General features: G+C 37.4%; 1 protein-coding gene across 2 annotated transcripts in view; it reads left to right on the forward strand.

Moving 5' to 3' along the window:
• Positions 1-17,522, forward strand: part of PCCA (propionyl-CoA carboxylase subunit alpha) — a 291,871-nt gene that overhangs the window by 39,272 nt on the left and 235,077 nt on the right. For both annotated transcript variants that reach the window (XM_080377685.1, XM_080377686.1), the window contains 2 exons: positions 7,632-7,745; positions 9,254-9,307. In XM_080377685.1, coding sequence (XP_080233811.1) covers positions 7,632-7,745; positions 9,254-9,307 — 168 coding nt within the window. The remainder of the gene's footprint in view (positions 1-7,631; positions 7,746-9,253; positions 9,308-17,522) is intronic.

Below are 17,522 nucleotides of genomic sequence, written 5' to 3' on the forward strand. Positions count from 1 at the left end.
GAGACAAGAAGAATGCTTTTCTCTCAAAACTCTGAGAAGTGTTTTGCTATTGATGTAATAAGTTGGAGTTGAACAATGGGACATTGTGTTTTTTCCCTTCAGATTCCTCTACCTACTGTTAATCCTGCAGCTCATCCAAAGGTAGAGTAGTAAACAAGTTGACAATTGATCTACCTTTGCTCACTTCTTGTTCAGTTATTCTACCAATTCCTGGTTGGTGTTGACTAAACCATATGGAAAGTTGTGATGCAAACCAACCCTTTCATTCTGCTAAATTTCCAATAGCAAAGGGATTACTCTTATTGGTTATTAACTATGACAGACATTTTTTGTTTTCTAGAGCTGTAAGCAGGTTTTCCTTTCCAAAAGAAGAGCTGCTTGAACTTGAAAAGAAGTTAAGCAACCTCTTATTTGCACTTGGTTATCTGCAGATAGATTGATAGGCAAAAGATGTATTGTTTTAAGAACAATTTAATTGTTCTGAATAGAGGCCTGTAGAAATAAGCTTTCCTAGAAAAGGTCCAGAAAAACATACTATAGAGACAAGTGTCATACGTGCAGTTTTCAATGTCTGGCCAAAACCCCCACCGCCTTGTTTTAGTCAGCCTTAACTATATGGTCTTCCCAATGTTCAGCTACTCAGAACTGAAGTTTAGCCAGATCTGTGGCCTTAAGTTTGTATGAGGCACTAAACTAGTTGCTGGTTTTGGAGGCTAAAACACAGTAAGCACTTGCAATACGGTTCTGATGGAGAGGCCTTCTTTCCCATCAGTATTCCAGAAGGTGCTTCACTGGGAAGTGAAGAATAAGCATATAGGCATTAGGAGCTAAAGCCATTCTGGAAGACTCTCCTCAGGATTCTTGTTTGTAATGTCTTCAGGACTCTGGAGGCATTTCCTTCCTTGTCCCAGCAAACAAAACTCAGTTCCAGGGTATCACTGCATGACAGCCTTAACCTGGTCTATTTTTCACAGTATGAGTCATCAGGCCTCTAGATACAATGGGGAGTCTTCTGTTGATGAGGTTTTTGACAAGTAATATTGTGTGTCTTTTTAGCAGTCAACGAAGTTGCAGAGCTTTGTTCATGGGAGAGAGAATTTTGAGATTACTTTTTATTTTTTAAGGTTACAAAAATAAATTCATGTTTACAAGTGAGAATGCAAACAGATAAAAATCTTTATATGTGTTGAAAATTGCATTCTCTTAGTCTTGGTTAGAAATGTGGTCTTCCTTGCCTGTTGGGTGTTTCTCTCCTTTTAAAGAGTGTTCACTTAAACCCGGATCCTTCCATTTTAATTTTAGTTAAAATCTGGAATTTTGAGGCCACTAGTTAGTGAGGCTGTTGCTGTCTTCAAGTTTTGACTGGTTGGCAAACTGAAGTACAAGATAGGGGAGTAGAGGAAAGGGTGCAAATTTTTAAATTTTTTTTCATGGTTGGTATCTGCTAACCCAGGATCTATTCCTACGGATACTAATGGATGGGCTGTTTTGAGAGTCACTGTAGACTTGAAGGGGCCTGTAAGTAAATACCTTTCACCAAACCAAATGTTTGAAGGTCACTGAAGGATTGTTTTACCTCAGTCCTCACATAAGTATTTGTGGGTCATCAAATTAAAAACCCAGAAGTTTTACAATAGGCTTGTAGAGAAACCTACTTACGCTGACTCTGTATGTTGACTTGTTTATCTGCATAAATTTTTATTTAGGTTTTTGAAATGCTGAGTAAAAATAAATGTGGAAAATGCAGGATAGTTATGTCATTTATGGCTTTCATAGTTTTGCTTTTCATGTGGTTCTGAAATATTTCCATTATTTTATTTTAGGGTTAAATGCTGTAATCATGGTAATATTTCTTTGCAGATAGCACTTTAAAGGCTGTATGAGTATCACACACTCACTAAGAGCACAGATTTATTGCATTATTGGTGTGTGTATTTTAGCATGAGGCTGCTAAAGACACTTAGGTCAGATGAAAGATGTGTTTTTGGCAAAGCAGTAAATGTCAACCTTTTTTGCATCCATTTGATATTTTTTTTTGAATTCAAGACAGGTTCAATGCCACAAGCTTTTTGTTCTGTTTTGTCTGTCTCTTTTGGCAGTGGTGCTGGCGAGATTTGAGGTGGTGTTTTTTTTTAGCTACCTTACAAAGGATTTACTCATTAGCCCTATTTTATGGGTTGAGCTAATTGTGATTTGTCTTGCTGAGCGGTATTATGCAGTTTGGGCCAATTAAGTGAATCCACTTACACCAACGGATGTTGTTCCAGTGTGTAATATTGATTTGAGCTATAAAAGGAGAATGACTTGTTTGATTAGATTGCTTTGTCTAAACAACGCTGGAGATGTTTTCTAGTGTACCAAACAAAAGTGTTCTCTTCAGTGAGTTTTTTTTAATTGCTTCTTGGGTTTGATTAACAGATATAACAGTTTCCCTATATATAAACTCTGGAACAGTACAGAATAATTGGGAAAAAAAATGCATCTTGCAAAACAGTGTAACTGTCTCTGCTGCATGGGTATCAGCTTGTGTTGAGACCTGGGGATGCGTAGGGTGACCTACTCTGAAAAACTGGGACACTGGGGAATCCCAGACATTTATCTCCTCGGAGATGGAGGAGTGTGGGAGGAGTGAGTGTGTGTGTGTATGTGTTAATTAAGCATTTACACTGAAGTAAATGGCATCTGTCACATGATAAACATTAGAAATTACTGAAATGTATAAAATAATCTGTGTAAACTATGCAGGTAATATTAAGCACTCTGTTAGGAAACACATGCAGGTTTGTTTTTTTTGTTCTTCTGTTGGCTCTCATGACAAAGTCAGCCTTTAGGTTTTGAAATCAGTCGATGAGAATCACTCTAAAACAAATTGAGGAGAAAAACACTTCTGTCATGAATCAGATCCATAAGAAGGTAACAAACTCTGGAGTCACTGAATAATTATAATGTTAGGGATCTGTAAATTATCCGCGTGTCTTTGATTGGTTTATAGATTTCATATGCACTGAAAATAAGTGTTTTAGTTCTTTGCCCAGAAATAGTTTTTCCTATGTTCTGTTTCCTTACCAAGAAATCTTTTCTGTGTTTAAAAGTCGAGGGGCATATATATGTAATTGTGACTTGTTTATAATACAGATTTCAACTAGCAATCTGCAGCAGCTGAATGAATCCTGGAGAAGGTTACCTTGATTCTGCTGTGTTAAACAGAACATCTCTAGGAGTGCTACGTATATTTTAGGTAGTAAGCTGTTAATTTTGTTATCTCTAAATGATTATTGAGTTACATTTTTGATTAAGGGGGTAATTCAGTAAATTCAGAGTATGACTGGGCAAGAGAACATGGTGCTGTCAAACGAGTACATGTGCCACCCTCCAGGGTAAAGGAGAGCTAACACAATCTAGGTAATTTGGGTACTTCCTAGCTCTGATTCAGTGTAGTCCTTCTAAATCTGATTCTCCCGCAAAGCGGCTACTGAGTGTTTTGGTGGTGCTTGTATCCAGAATTTTGGGTTATGGGCATTTTTCTCTTCTGGGTTATGATGCCAAGCCCTGGCACTAAACCTGGTTTATAAATCCTCTTGAAATACCAAAGCGTAATGTAGAAGGAAGATCTCCAGTTGCTGCTACTGTTATTACCCCTTATTGCACTCTGTACTCTGAGAGCTGCCACAGCCTGGAGTGGTGCTTGGAACCAGTCCAGGCCAAAAATGGCTGGTTAATCAGCCCTGATGGACTCCTTGCTTTATGTGCCTGTTTACTGGAAACGTGGTGAAGAAACACAAAGCTTTTCCTGTGTGAAGATCTGGCAGGTTTTACTGGTTTACATGCCTTGCTGTGAAGGTGGCTTCTGGACCTAAACTAGCCATGGAAGCAGGTGGCCATTTTTGTGCAGTTTGCTTCTGAATTAATAAGCTCATTGGACTTGAGCTAGTTCTTGTATCTGTATGTGGTCATGAAGAATTGTACAATAAAATAATTGTTGTACTTCACATTGTGTCCAGTTGTCTTTGTACCTTAATCCAAAAGTAGTTACGCTATTTAAGAGTATTCATTTCTAATGTTCTTTTGCTATGGCTCCTTATTTGTCCTAGATGCAGAGCTGAGGAGACTGTGATGGGCTGATCGCATGTTTGTGGCTAATTGGGGTTTGGATTTCCAAAGGTATAACAAACCTGTGCAGGGATTTGGAGGACTAAATTTAGTCTGTATATTTTGAATTAGGTGGAGGTTCTGTAAAATGATGATTCAGTAAGTTTTGGTGAATCTCCCTTATTTCTGTTGTTGCTTCAATATAATTAGCCCTTATGAAATAGACTACTTCAATTATACAACTTTTACAGAAATTAAACTTTTACATTGATGTGTCTCGTCACATTTCTAGTTTTTTGTATTCTCTAACATAACAGGTCCTTGTAGCTGCTTGAAATGTATCTTTTGAGGCAAAGGTAGCCCAATATGATTAAAACTTGCAGTATAAACCATTAAGCACTTTAAAGTTTGTCTGCTTTTCCAGCCTTTGTTGTTATCCATTCATGCTTGAGATTGCGGGTCAATTCTAATATTTATGAAGGAATTGCATTTCTTCAGGAACCTCCTGGGACTTGCTGCTTTGTTTTGTTGACACTGTTTTTGTGAACTAAAACAGAAAAGGGAGAAGTTAACTTCTGAAGTTTTAGCTGTAGTAAGTTTGGGATAAATTTTGAATACCTAGGATTGTGTTGTTTAAGTCAAGCACTTAAGTAACTCTTGAATTTGAAAATTATATTTGAAACTTAGAGTGCTTGAGGAAGGGGATTTGCTGGATTCTTTGGACTGTCTAGAAATACTGCATTATATATCAGCTTCTGCAGAAGAAGAGGTTTAGTGAATTGTGTGAATTCTGTGCTACTTGGTAGTAAGCTGAAAGTTTCAGCTGTTGCGTAGATCCAAATGATTGCTTGTGTTGTAAAGTTTGCTAGTAATTATGTTTCTATATACTGTACTGTAAATTCTGTAGTGTATTTGCATTATGGCATTTGGGGTATTCTTAATGAACTGCAGTGCAATGTGGAAGAAATACTTAGAGAAGGGAGTCATCATGAATTACTAAGAAGAAACAGATTTCTGTTTCCAGATTATATGTGGTTTAATCATACGTAGAAAAAAGTAGATGGGAGATGGACCCATAGGTTGAAGAACTGTCACTGGAACCTGAAAATCTGGAGATTGTGAACTAGTAGGGAGGAATGGAGACCTCATTCTTAAGGTATTTGCTTGGTGCTCTATGGCAGTGCAGCAGGTAACATGAATGTGATATGGCTGCTGTTTTGTTATATCCACGTATGGTATGTTAGGGTATGTGAAAGGCTGAACTGGCACCAACCTTCAGTAAGGTAAGCAAGGAGAAATGGATTTGCTGGATTACAGGGGAGTGTGGGAAAGGAAGAGTCAAAACTCCAAAGGGTTGAAGTGGCAACGAAACATTTCAGAAGAAGGGAGAAAATGGTGGGGGGAAATTTCACAAGACTGTTTATACATACACGGTTTTGCAGTATCTTCTATGGCTGCTTCTGGTACTAGTAGGACTGCTGGTGTCTCAGGGTGAGAAGTGTGTGGGTATGGAGTTTTTCTCTTGATGCCTAACGATACCTAACTATATTAAGTTAGTCCTTTTCTGTAAGGAAGCTTTTGGTTTTGTAAAACATACATGCTTAACTATGTTTAAGTTTGAATAACTTTGTTTAGACATGTAAACCACGTTGGAATTCAAAACAACAACTTTAAGCATGTAGAGTGATCATGCAAATAAAAGTATTCAAGGTCCATGCTGTTTTTTGTACTTAGTGTGCCAGGAGGGATGACAGACAGGCTAATCTTGATAGCATTTGATCAAAATAGATTACTGACTTCTGTTGCTGTGGTATACTTGCTAAAAAGCATTAAAATCCTGCTGCATGATTGTCTGTGCTAGTGCTTTAGGGGTTTTTGGCTTTGCTTTTTTTTTTTTTTTTGAAATGTGAGGCTAATGCTGTAGTGGTAAAGTAAAACCATTGTGAAGCAATAATCCAAATGTGAAACGCATCTCAGTTCTAGGAGGTTATGTGAATTCTCACATACTCAAGTATGCAGCAAATTCAGAAGCTATTTAAGAGATGCCCCCAGAAAGAAACTTGGAATTAGGTGGCAAGTTAATGTTCCTTCCTGGTAGTAGGATGAACTTTTGCAAATTCAATAAAAATGAAGAAAGAAGTAAAGCATTTAGTAAGTGACTCTTGTGCTTCTTCTATGTGTCTTGCTGTACTCACGTGAACACTTATTGCTCATTGCATTCTTCAAAATAGTTTGACTAATGCTTGTCACTGCTTCTAGCTGATTTCCCCCTGCCCCCCCTCCCCCGTTTGTTCTGAATGAGCCAACAGAATATGTGGGTTACATTACTGCTAACCTTAGTTTGTCATAACTGACAGCCTTCATGCTACCTGTAAATAAAGTTTATTTTCACAAAGAATAAAATTCCCTGTTCATAAACTGCAAATACTTTTAATTTCACGTGTGAAAACTTGTTTTCTAAAAGAATGCCCCCTTTAAACAATTTATTCTGTTTCGCATGCTGAAGATGATATAAAATATTTCATAAAGGTAACTTAAAATTGGTAAGCATTGGAAATGTCAAACTGTCAGTATAAATGAGTCTTACTGACACATAACTAATACAATCTTACACAGTTTGAGCAATGGCATGCTTTCTTAAATACAAACTGAAAGGGAGCTTACAAAAGGAGAGCAGAATGAGGAAAAACTGGTTGTTCTGTTTCTTGGATCTGTGTGTATCTTTAAAGGAAAAGAATTCTGAACTCTGAAAACATGTTGAAGACCAATCTAATTAAACTTTTGTAACTTCAATTTAAGTGTGCATATGAATTGTAAGTAGACTTGAGACTTCAAACCTAACTTCAAACTTCAGACCTAGCTATTTTATTATTCCTGGTAAAATATTGGAAACGTTTGTCCATTTTGTATAGTTCAGATTTGACTAAAAAATGTTTGGCAAATGCATATAAATGAGGATACAATGGATTAGGAATCCAACATGAGCCTGCTTAAATAATTCTCAAGATTTTCTGGTTCACGTGTAGTGATATTGAACTCTTTAGTCATAGGCTTTAATTTGTGCATGGTGCTGACCTGATGCTGTGCAGGGACACTCACTGCATCCCTTCATTCAATTCACTCTAATTATCCCCAACTTCCTGGGGAGCCTGCTTAGAACTGGTCATGAATGTTTGTTATTAAGTATTAAGATATTAGACTACCCTGGTTACATGTAACAAAGTAGTTTTTAGTCTGAATTTACATATAGATGATCAGTATAGGAAGCTGAAATTGCATTTGTCATGATGTTATTTAATCAAATTCAAAATAATATATTGGAATAATAAAACATTTTGACAGTGACTTAAGCTTGGAGTTAAATGAAATGAGATTTATTGTGTGAGTTCTTGTATGTCAATGTCGGTAATTTCAGTGTGTATTTTAGAGTGGTTATGGTATGTAAATTATCTTTGAAACAATCAGATTTGTGTGCATATTTCAGGGTGACGGTAATTATTTTTGCTGGGAGCATCTGTTAATGCAGAATATTGCCTCTTCAGGTTCATGTGAAAATGGCGGACGAAGCTGTCTGTGTTGGCCCAGCTCCCACCAGCAAAAGCTACCTCAACATGGATGCCATCATGGAAGTCATTAAGAAAACCAGAGCCCAAGCTGTGAGTCTGAATGAGTCTATCTGCTGCAGCTGTTTCATATATAGAAAGCAGAAAAGCCAGAGTTTGTATTTTTTTTTTTTTTAAGGTGTGGGGGGGAAGTGATTGAATATGCTATTCCAGTTAGTTCATGTCACATGAGTTAAATGTGTCTGAAATCGCTACTGGAAATCAAAGGCTTTGTAGCATCTGGCAGCACTGGTCGCTGATCCTGCAGGTGGCTGCTGGATTCAGCTTTCACACCAGGGAGCAGCTTCAGTTCATTTCCAAATTTGCTGGGGGAGAAAAAAAATACCAATTAGTTTTGAGCACTAACCCTTTATATGCCATAATGGCTTTTTTTGAACGTTTTACAAAGTGTGTCCAAAAAAGCTTTTGCTTAGACATAGTTTGAATCACTTTCTAAGTCATAGAAATGTTATTTGCAGGAAGGTAAGGTAAATGGTGCATCCCATGATTATTTTTGTTTTAGAACGTTCACAAAATGCATGTTAGCTTATATGTGTAAATGTGGGCTCTTCTGCCTTTCTCTCTCCAAATTGGCCGGAGATTCTAAAGCTTAACAGAAATTGGCTGGAAAAACTAATGTGTAGTCATGTTTGTATGCCTAATCTTCTTTGTTCTGTCAATGAAATAAACTTAATATTCAGAGGTGCTGTACACAGAGCATTTATTAAAATAAAATTTGATGGGTGTATATGAGCAATACTAATTACCCTGGAACAGTTTGGATCAACATTGTAATTTATTTCAGAGAAGATGTTTTGGTATAGTGCTTTCAGGGGCCAAAAACTTTTCCATAAAGAAAAAAACTGTCTCCTTCCTTCTGAGTTTCTGAATATGGAACTTAGTTTTTTAGGGTCTTTAAAAGAGGGGAATAAAATGGCTTATACTTTGTCTATCAGAGTATACCGGATCAAGAATCTTACGTGAATGGTGAAAAATAAAATGAAAACTTTCTCAGATTCGTCTCAGTTATGCTAGGTATATATTGGGGTGTGAACAGCAAACTAGGCACGCAAGGTTGTATGACCTAAACTAATGAAACAGTAAACAGTGTTCTCCAGCAAGGTTCACCGGAGTTAGGAGCCTTAAGGCTGCTGTTGTAATCAGTGTTAGAAATATTTGGGGATGAGGAGCATTTTATAATGGCTACTAAGAAGTGCGTAGATGAGCGTATATGGTTAAATCTGCAGTGAGATAAATGTGGCAAAATGGAATTAAAAAGAGCAGAAGGCAAACACCAAAGGGAGTGTGTCCATTGCTCTGCACACAGCACCTTTCTCTCTAGTTAAGTAAGGAATGTTTGTTTCAGAAATGGCAGTTCAACCAGCGAGTCTTTACAGCTTGATGTAGGACAGAAATGAGTGTGTTAAGATAGTTTCAGAATGTATTAACTAGTTTAAATGCTTAGTGATCTACTTCACCTTCCTCAATATTTGAAAAGGTCCTAGCAAATTTGGTGTCTGGCTTCAGAACTCAATCAATTTTTATTTTTTTTTCCCCCCAAGGTACACCCAGGATATGGGTTTCTTTCAGAAAACAAAGAATTTGCTAGACGTTTGGTAAGTTATTTCTAATTATTTGGCTGTCAATGATGTCCTAGGTGGCATATAGTCATTCCAAGGTATCTGAGGAGTCAAGATGCTTATTCAAGGCAGATCTAAAAGATACCTTAAGATAGGAGACTTCAGTATGTTTTCTGTGCATGTGGTTTTATTGCATTTGAGGGTGTAATTGCAGACCCTTTTCCTTTGGGAAAAGGGGAGGTGCCTATTTGTAAGAACTTTACCAAGGATGTAAGAACCTTTTGGCATTTTCACTCGTGCCTGTACTGTTTATGAGGCTGCTCTGTAAAACTGGGTCACTGAAATAATCTAGGTTAAAAGTATCTGGTTTTAAGTGATCATTTTGGTGATTCATAGCACAGCTGGTGAACAGCTGTATCAGCGGCCCTGAGAAGGTGCTGAACTGCATTTTCGGGATGGGAGTAGAAAGCTGTTTAAAAACTGGCTTCTCTGCTGGTGGTCATGCATTGTGGAGCTGTGTTCTCTGAAAGGACCAAGAGAGTCAAGAGGGTGCTGTTTTCGCTTAGTGTGTGAATTCATAAAAATTATTATTCACAACCTCTTTACCTCAGTGGAGTTTTTATTTATCACAAAAATAGATATATGGCCTTTTTACTGATTTTATTTTTTTGGGAAAACTTTCGTGCAGCTGCTTATAAATTTGAGCAGTGCTAGGAGAAAGTTATATGCAAAGTGTTTTAAGCAAAGTCCTGAGTGGATGCTGTGTGTGTAGTCACTGCATATCGTGTGTTTTTATTGTCTGTTGGTTTCACTGAGAATAAGTACAAGCACATAGTACATTGAAATTTCCAGTAAAAAGCTGTTGCAGCTACCAACTTCGTTACAGAGGTAAATGAACCATACAGCTGAAAAAAACCTCAATCATTTTACAGGCAGTAAGATAAATTTGTTGCTTGTTTTGAGAGTAATTTGCACCTTTTTGATTCGGGGTAAAAAAGACAGATGAGGAATATGCTTCTATAAAATGATAGCTCTTTAGTTCTTAGCATTTGTAGAATAGCTCTTGTTTCCACATCTCTTCCTTGATTATGTCCCTTTTGGTTTGAGTTCTAATTGTAATACAGACCTTTACTGTTTAGTTGGTGTTAGAGAATACCACCTGTTCACTAAGGAGACTATTTGGGAATGAAATCTCAAATTTTTATACTTCATAGTTGCTGTGCTTTTTTAAAAGCCCCCAGATAAAAACAAATGTATATTCTGTGTGGTGATGAATGCATCCTGCTGGTTGCTGGGTGGTGGTGGTGATAAAGTTGAAAGGAATTCTAAACACTTGGCGTTTGCCGGGATTTACCAAATCTAGGGTAATCTCTTACATGTTATTTTCATGCAGTTGGGCAGCTTCCTTTTATCACTGTTCTGCTTCATGTACCAGAGCCTCTTTTTTAGAGGGAAGATTCCTGGCTTAATTTATAACAAACTGTGTTCCCACTGGATTAGACCAGCAGGATAACTGGCTTTAGTTGACAGTTCCTGTTTTTTTAATAACAAAAAAAATTAATGAAACAGAAGTGCTTGCTCATGCTCTTTTGCTTTATATTTTGCTGCCAAACATTGAAATTTGATAGTTATTACTCCAAACTGGGTGCATTTCCTAGTAATCTCCAATTTGATGTAAATTACTATATTGGTGACATGACAACCTGGAAGGCTTTTTTTTGGTGGGATTAAACTGAAATGGAGGAAGTGCAAACATTCCTGTGATTCCCCCCCTTCCCATTTCTCATCTTTTCACTCAAATCCTTAGAATAGTGAATTCCTGAAATAATGTGGTGACTAGAAACATGTTCAAGTTTGGGTTGGTGCTACAGTCTCAAAATAGCTTTTAATTATGTTTGAGAAACCTGGTGTGTTCGCTTCTTAAAAAATATAATAAAACAAGGTAGTTCTACTTTGCTTTCTGAAATGCACTATTTAAAGTCTCAATTAAGGCAGAATCATGCTTCCCTTCGTGTCAGTGGCTCTAGAATACCAAACCCCTCGTGAGAATTGGTGAAACAACCTGGTTTTTTTATCACTGAGGGCTGGTTATGCTTTTTTCAAGACACCCTGATTAATATATTTAGGAGGAGTACTTGCCTGCTGTTTCTTTTCTTTATTAAAACCTATAACAAATGTTAGAAAACTGTTGTGAAGTTGTCAAAGATGTGTTTTTATTCTGTTTCCTTTCTCCCTTTCCCTTCCTTTTCGCATACACTGTTTTGTTCTTTTGTACTGAAAGTATTGATGAAACTTGTGAAACCTGGGCTTATTTCCTGGTGTGCATCTGTACTTTTAAAACAAAATATCTAGATTCAGAAATAGAGAGCTACACTAAACTTACTAAACTTGCCAATCTGTCTGTAAGAGCTGTAATGAGCTCAAAGCAAAGCTTTGTCTTCAATTAACATGTGGAGGGTCAGTTCACATGTAATCCCACTGTGTGTGTTTTGAACAAAAGCATGGCTTTTTATTCATTATTGCCTAAATGACTCATGGAATAGCACACTGCTATAGACAGTCCTTGTGAAGAACTTGATGGATACATTTAGAGTATTGAAAATTAGTAGTCTTCCCCCCCTCCCTTTAGAAACTTAATTTTGTTCTCTCTTAGAATGGGGGAGAGCACAAATAAATGATCTGTTGTTTCCAAAACAAAATTTGAAAAAAGCAATCAGTGGGTGAATATCTGGCATGTTGTTTATTATGATCCCATAAAAAAGTTGGTGCTTTCAGCCCTCTCTTCATGTGTATCTATTCTGGTAGCTGTTGGTGGCTGACAGAAAAGGGATCCATGGAATTTATATCAAGTGAGTCTGTCAAAGGTTACCTAAACTTTAAGGTCAGTTTCTTAAAGATGGGTATTTTAATGTGAAATCTTTTGTAAACCTTTTAAGCTGATGCTGATAAAACTAGTTATTATGTAGAATAATAAAACATGGGTTTGTGCAAGTGAATCTTACTTTGCATTTTGATTTTTAATTCAGAAATTTGAGCTATCCAACTTGGAACTCTTGCTGTGCTTTATAAAAATGATCTGTACATTGGAGTTGTAAAATATAGTGTGTAAGTTGTTACTTATAGTTTATGTATGCAGAGATATTTGCATGTAAGCTGTTTGCTTCCTTCAAGAAATAATTCCATAATATTCAGTATTGACACAAATCTAAAGGTGCAGTTAAAATCTATTGCCACACTGGAAAATAAAAAGTAGTGTCTTTGCCAGATACTATGCTGAGCTGCAAGAACAATTTGTTCCTTCATGCTTTAGAAGAATTTGCTAGTGACCTCTGTATTTATGTTAGCTTGTTTAGTGTTTCCCATTATATAAAATTAATGCAGACCCTTTCTGAGAAGCTCTATAACCTCTATTGTCTGCAGCAGGTCTTTGAAATTCAGTAAGGAGAAAGCTCTGAGACTAAGATTGAGCCTTTTGGTTGGCCTGTTTTTGAAAGATACGCTTTTCTGAAATTGCCATTTACCTTTCCTTGCTTGCAAACCTCTAAGGCAGCTGTTGTGGCGGGGGGTGAGGGTGCTGAGTCAGGTCTCTTCACATGTCAAATACTTTGGGATTGGCCCATGGTCCGGTGCCTCTTTATTTCCTTCTTTTCTTACCTGGCTGAAGGGAATGGGGGAGAAGAGAGTGAGAGAAAGCAACTGTGTGGCTGGGTTATACAGTCATTATTCCAGAGTCAGTGCTGCTTCTTGTAGTCTATCTGATGTTAGCAGCAAGTAGGAGCCTTACTTCTGTAGCTGAGGTTATGTGTGTTCTTGCTTCCTGATAATGGTTGGAAGCTTGACCCTTGATGCGTGGTGGCTTGGTGTTGCAGTTGCTTATAATGGGATCAGTTTTCCTCTTTTTAATTGAAAGGAAAACACAAATGAACTTCCCTTCCCCTTCTGTCACAGAAGTCTCTTAAGAAGCTACTGGGTAAATTGGCTAAATGAACACTGTTCCTTTTTAAAGTGTAGTATGAACAATACCGGTTTGCAGGATTTATACTTTCAGTGTATTTTGCTCTCTTGCACATATGTATATGATAGAGCTCCTACTTTCATTGGTGTGCATTGTTGTGTATTTTCTTCAAGAAACCTGTGGAATTTGTGCATAACGTAATCTTCAGATGATAAGAATTAAGTTTAGAAATGCAACCTTTATCTGGAATATTTTTCTTGAATGCAGCCTTGACAATACTATCCTGATGCTCTGTTTCTTGATGCAGACAAAGCCAGCCACCAAAAAAAGCCTGGAATCTCCTCCTTGTGATAGAAGCCATAAACATGGTGGGACAAAAGTATTCACTTTTGGAATAAAATATGGACCTTTTTGGAGTTCCTAGTGGAACCTGTTTTTTATCCATCTTTTGTGCCCTTTCAGCAGCTACTGTTTGGCATGACTAAGGGGAGAACAAAGCAGCAGGCACTATTTCTCTTTACCTTTGAAGCTAGATTAACATTCTTGGTGGAATTAAAAAAAAAACAACAATGTATTGTCTGAAATAAATGAGCAAACAATGTATATGGAAATGATTGCATGTTTGTAAATAGCTGTTAAGTTTGAGATGGAAAAGGTAAACCAAAAAACAACATATGTCATCCCTTGTAAGGGCACACATCTGACCTGTGAAGAATTTTGTGCTGGTGGATCCATAACCCTATGCAGAGCTAATTATGGGATTAGTCACCTGTTAACTCTTAATGGCAGCAGTGTTTCCTCACTGGCTTTGTTATTCGTTAGCAAATTCTGATGCTCCTTTATCATGATTCAGTGGACATTACATTTTTGAGAAGCATTTGGTATGATTTTCATGCTGTTTCCGCATGCATTAGTGCCCTACCTGCCAATTCACGTGACTGGTTAGTATTTCTGCTTTCCAAATTGCAAAGTGGCGGTTGAAAAAGGCAGCTTTGGAAATGCGGTGTTAAGCAGCTACTTATGGCAGAGAGTGAGTGTATCCTTCAAGGAGTGGGGCAGACAGAGCTGTTAACGTGGGTTTCTTAGTCTGTCCTGCAATGCGTAGCATGTCTTTTTCTGCCAAAGTGGCAAAGCGCTTACAGCACTGTCTGTGGTGCCTTAAGGTGCTTTATCTGATGTCTGATGGAGACTGTGCCTTTGCTGGGTAATAAAGATTAGGCAATGTACTTGTCTAGGTGAACAGGTCACCAATTTTCCTGCCTGGAAAGCTGTGCCTGTGGGACTGTAATGTTGATGGGTGACGGCTTACCGTCTGAGGCATAATGCTTCTGAATGTTATTTGTATTCTTGTATTAATCACAAGTAGGCTTTTTTCTTGGAAAAAAATCTGAATCATCTGCAATATCAGGTTGTGTGAAATCCACGGAAGTGATAAATACTGCATGTATTAAGTCATGGGCAGTATTTGTCAGACGTTACTTGTCCTCTGCTAGTGCATGTGAGCTAGAAAAATGACATGGAGTCATTTGAACTATCTGCTTAGACACTTCCTGGTGTGAAAGTAGGAAGGCTGTATTACTTTGTTACTGTAGAAAATGTCACAGAACTTTGCTAAAAGCATACGATGGGTTACGTTATCATCAGTGTCCGGTTTGATTGCCTATGCTACAAAAATTGATACCACTTCTGCTCTATTGCAACTTCCAAATCTTTATCTTGAGGAGCTGCTGTGTACAGCTAGAGTGCTTTTCTTGAAGTATAGGCTTCTGTCTAAACTTGAAGTCTCAGGGTGCATATCCACAGGTCTTGTGGATATGCATGTATTTAAAGATGTGGGGTGGTCTTTTGGGTGGCTTGTGACAGAAATGTTCTCCTTCCTTTTGAGTCTTTTGCCTAAATGCCATAATCTTAGTGTGTGGTTTTGTTTCTTTTTCTTGATCTGCTGATCGGGCAACTTCCACTGACATGGCAGTCTTGACCTATTTGTATTTGTTTTTCACTTAGAATAAGCCTTTATTTTTAACTTGTGTATTTTTTAAAGCTGTGTATTTTTTTTAAAGTCGCTTATGTTGAAAACTTGTAACACATGCAAGTGTTCTTGGAAAAAGCACAAACACAAAACCTCTTGATTTAAATAGTAATGTCAAGCAACTTGAGACTCTCAGTGGATGAAATGTGGGTTTGTGTGAGTTCTGGAACGATTTAATGCTGTGCATGTGATTAAAGAATACATAAAGAATGATTTTTGCCTATCTGGACTATCATAAGTCATTTAATATTTCTCATGAGATGCCTTTCAACAGCAGCGCTTTGGCACACTTATTGGGGTGTGTGGTTCTGCAAATGTATGGTTTTTTGGAATCCCGATTTGTAGAAATTAGTTATTTCTTGACATGGAGTGTCACTGCAATAGCACTTACTTCCAGGTTTACTGGAATCCTTCACATTGCTTCTGAAATGCTTTGTTCTGTCCTCTTTCTTCCGCTGTTGCTGTGTCTGGTTGTAAGAATAAATCTTCTTGCTTTGTTTCCACAATTGCAATTATATTAACTGTATATAACTGTGTTTTTCCTCATTGCAATAGCAGAAAGCTTGTGAGTGTAATGCTCTATAATTTTTACATAGGTAACACTGTTTCCTTTAACTTTCTGTGGTTTTATTCTACTATTGATTTGCAGTGATGCAGACAAGCTTGTCTGGTTATGGTGAACTCTGTCCATTCTGAGCAAAGGTGATTTGTTAGTTCTGTTTGTAAGCTAGCGTGGTAACCTTGAAAATGTGATGTCCTTCTCTGTTTCCAAATCAGTTTTAAATGTCCCATTGATACCAGTGGAGTTGGATTAGACTTGAACAGTTAAGAGGTGCGAAGTCTTTGAAATAAGAACTTCTGTTGTCCTGTGGATTTTAATATACTTTTGTGGCAAGGCAGGTATGAAGATTCAGCTCAGAATTCAACAACAATGCTTCCTCAATAATCACTTTTGTTTTCTGCCTACATTTTAAGAAATAATACATTTTATAGTGATAGATGATTTGTGTTCAGCAGTTTCACATTGCAGATTGGACACTTAAGGGTTTCTATATATTCTTCCTAAAATATGCACATCAAGGAAATTAATTCTGGCTTTAAAGATGGATGCAGTTTAGTGATTGAGTGGATTATTTTTTTTTTTGTGTGTGTACCACTACAGAGCTGAAATCTATTGAAACAAGGATGTTTGTGATAGAACCGTTTTCTCTCCCACAGTTCTTACTGTTTAATCTTCTGTTCCCTTCTGTAGTTGAAAACTAAATGCAGGAAGTTATGAACCAAAATCTGTTTACTGAAGTTACGCTACTAGCCAGCAAAGATGGCTTCTTACAGCATACTGTATTTTCATACATAAGGGCTTTTGTTACTGATAGTGGTGTGTTACACGAGGAGGGATATGAACATGCAAGCCTTTCATCCTAAGGCTAGGAGGTAATTACTTTTGAGGTAAGAGGAAAACTTTCTCAATTTATTTGTAGAATTTTGTTTAGCTTGAAGACACTTATCTGTTGCAATAAGTGATGCTATGTGTTTTTGTGTTCCTCTGTTTTAGTGACTCTCTAAGAATGAAGATGGTCTGTTGAGTCTCCATTCCTAATTCACACCCTTCTTTAGTTGGCTTTTTGGGTTTGAGTTTTAGGAGGGTAATGTCTCCTACTTTCTGACACTTTTAGATCAGATTCTGATACTTGACCTCTAATGGATCTACTGAGACCGTGAAAGAGCTTCTCGAAGGGAGGATCATGACTGGCAGCTCTTTCAAAGGCCTGTGAGTGATTTCCACGTTAGCTGTGGAAAAAGATGTTAGCTGAAAGGCTTTTGATGAACATGTTTCTAAAGATGACCTATTATCCTGGACTCGTCAGAATTTTTTGGGGCAGCTTTGTTTTTCATGGTATGTGACTGTAATCTTCAGGAAGTATTTTCTTGAAGTTAGTACTTAAGATCATGTTGAATTATCAGAACTTGATCTTACAGTTCTATAAACTTAGATTTTATCTTATGCTGCTGTTCAGTTCCTTTTATATTGTTGTATCTGTCTTGTTCAAAACTGTTCTGTAGGTATTTAATATGTCTGCAGTATGTTTTATTGCTGCTGTAAAGTGGTCAAATATTCTGAATAGTTGCTACAGCAACAAGACTTAATATACTTGTTTGTTCAGCATACCACAGGATTCACTTGTTTGAAAATCACTTCTTGGGCAGGAGGTTGTAGTCTAGCTTTTCTGTGGTCTCTGAACTGTTCCAGCTGCTTCTGCGTGTTG

The sequence above is a fragment of the Falco punctatus genome (assembly GCF_963210335.1).
Source record: "Falco punctatus genome assembly, chromosome: 2".
NCBI lineage: Eukaryota > Metazoa > Chordata > Aves > Falconiformes > Falconidae > Falco > Falco punctatus.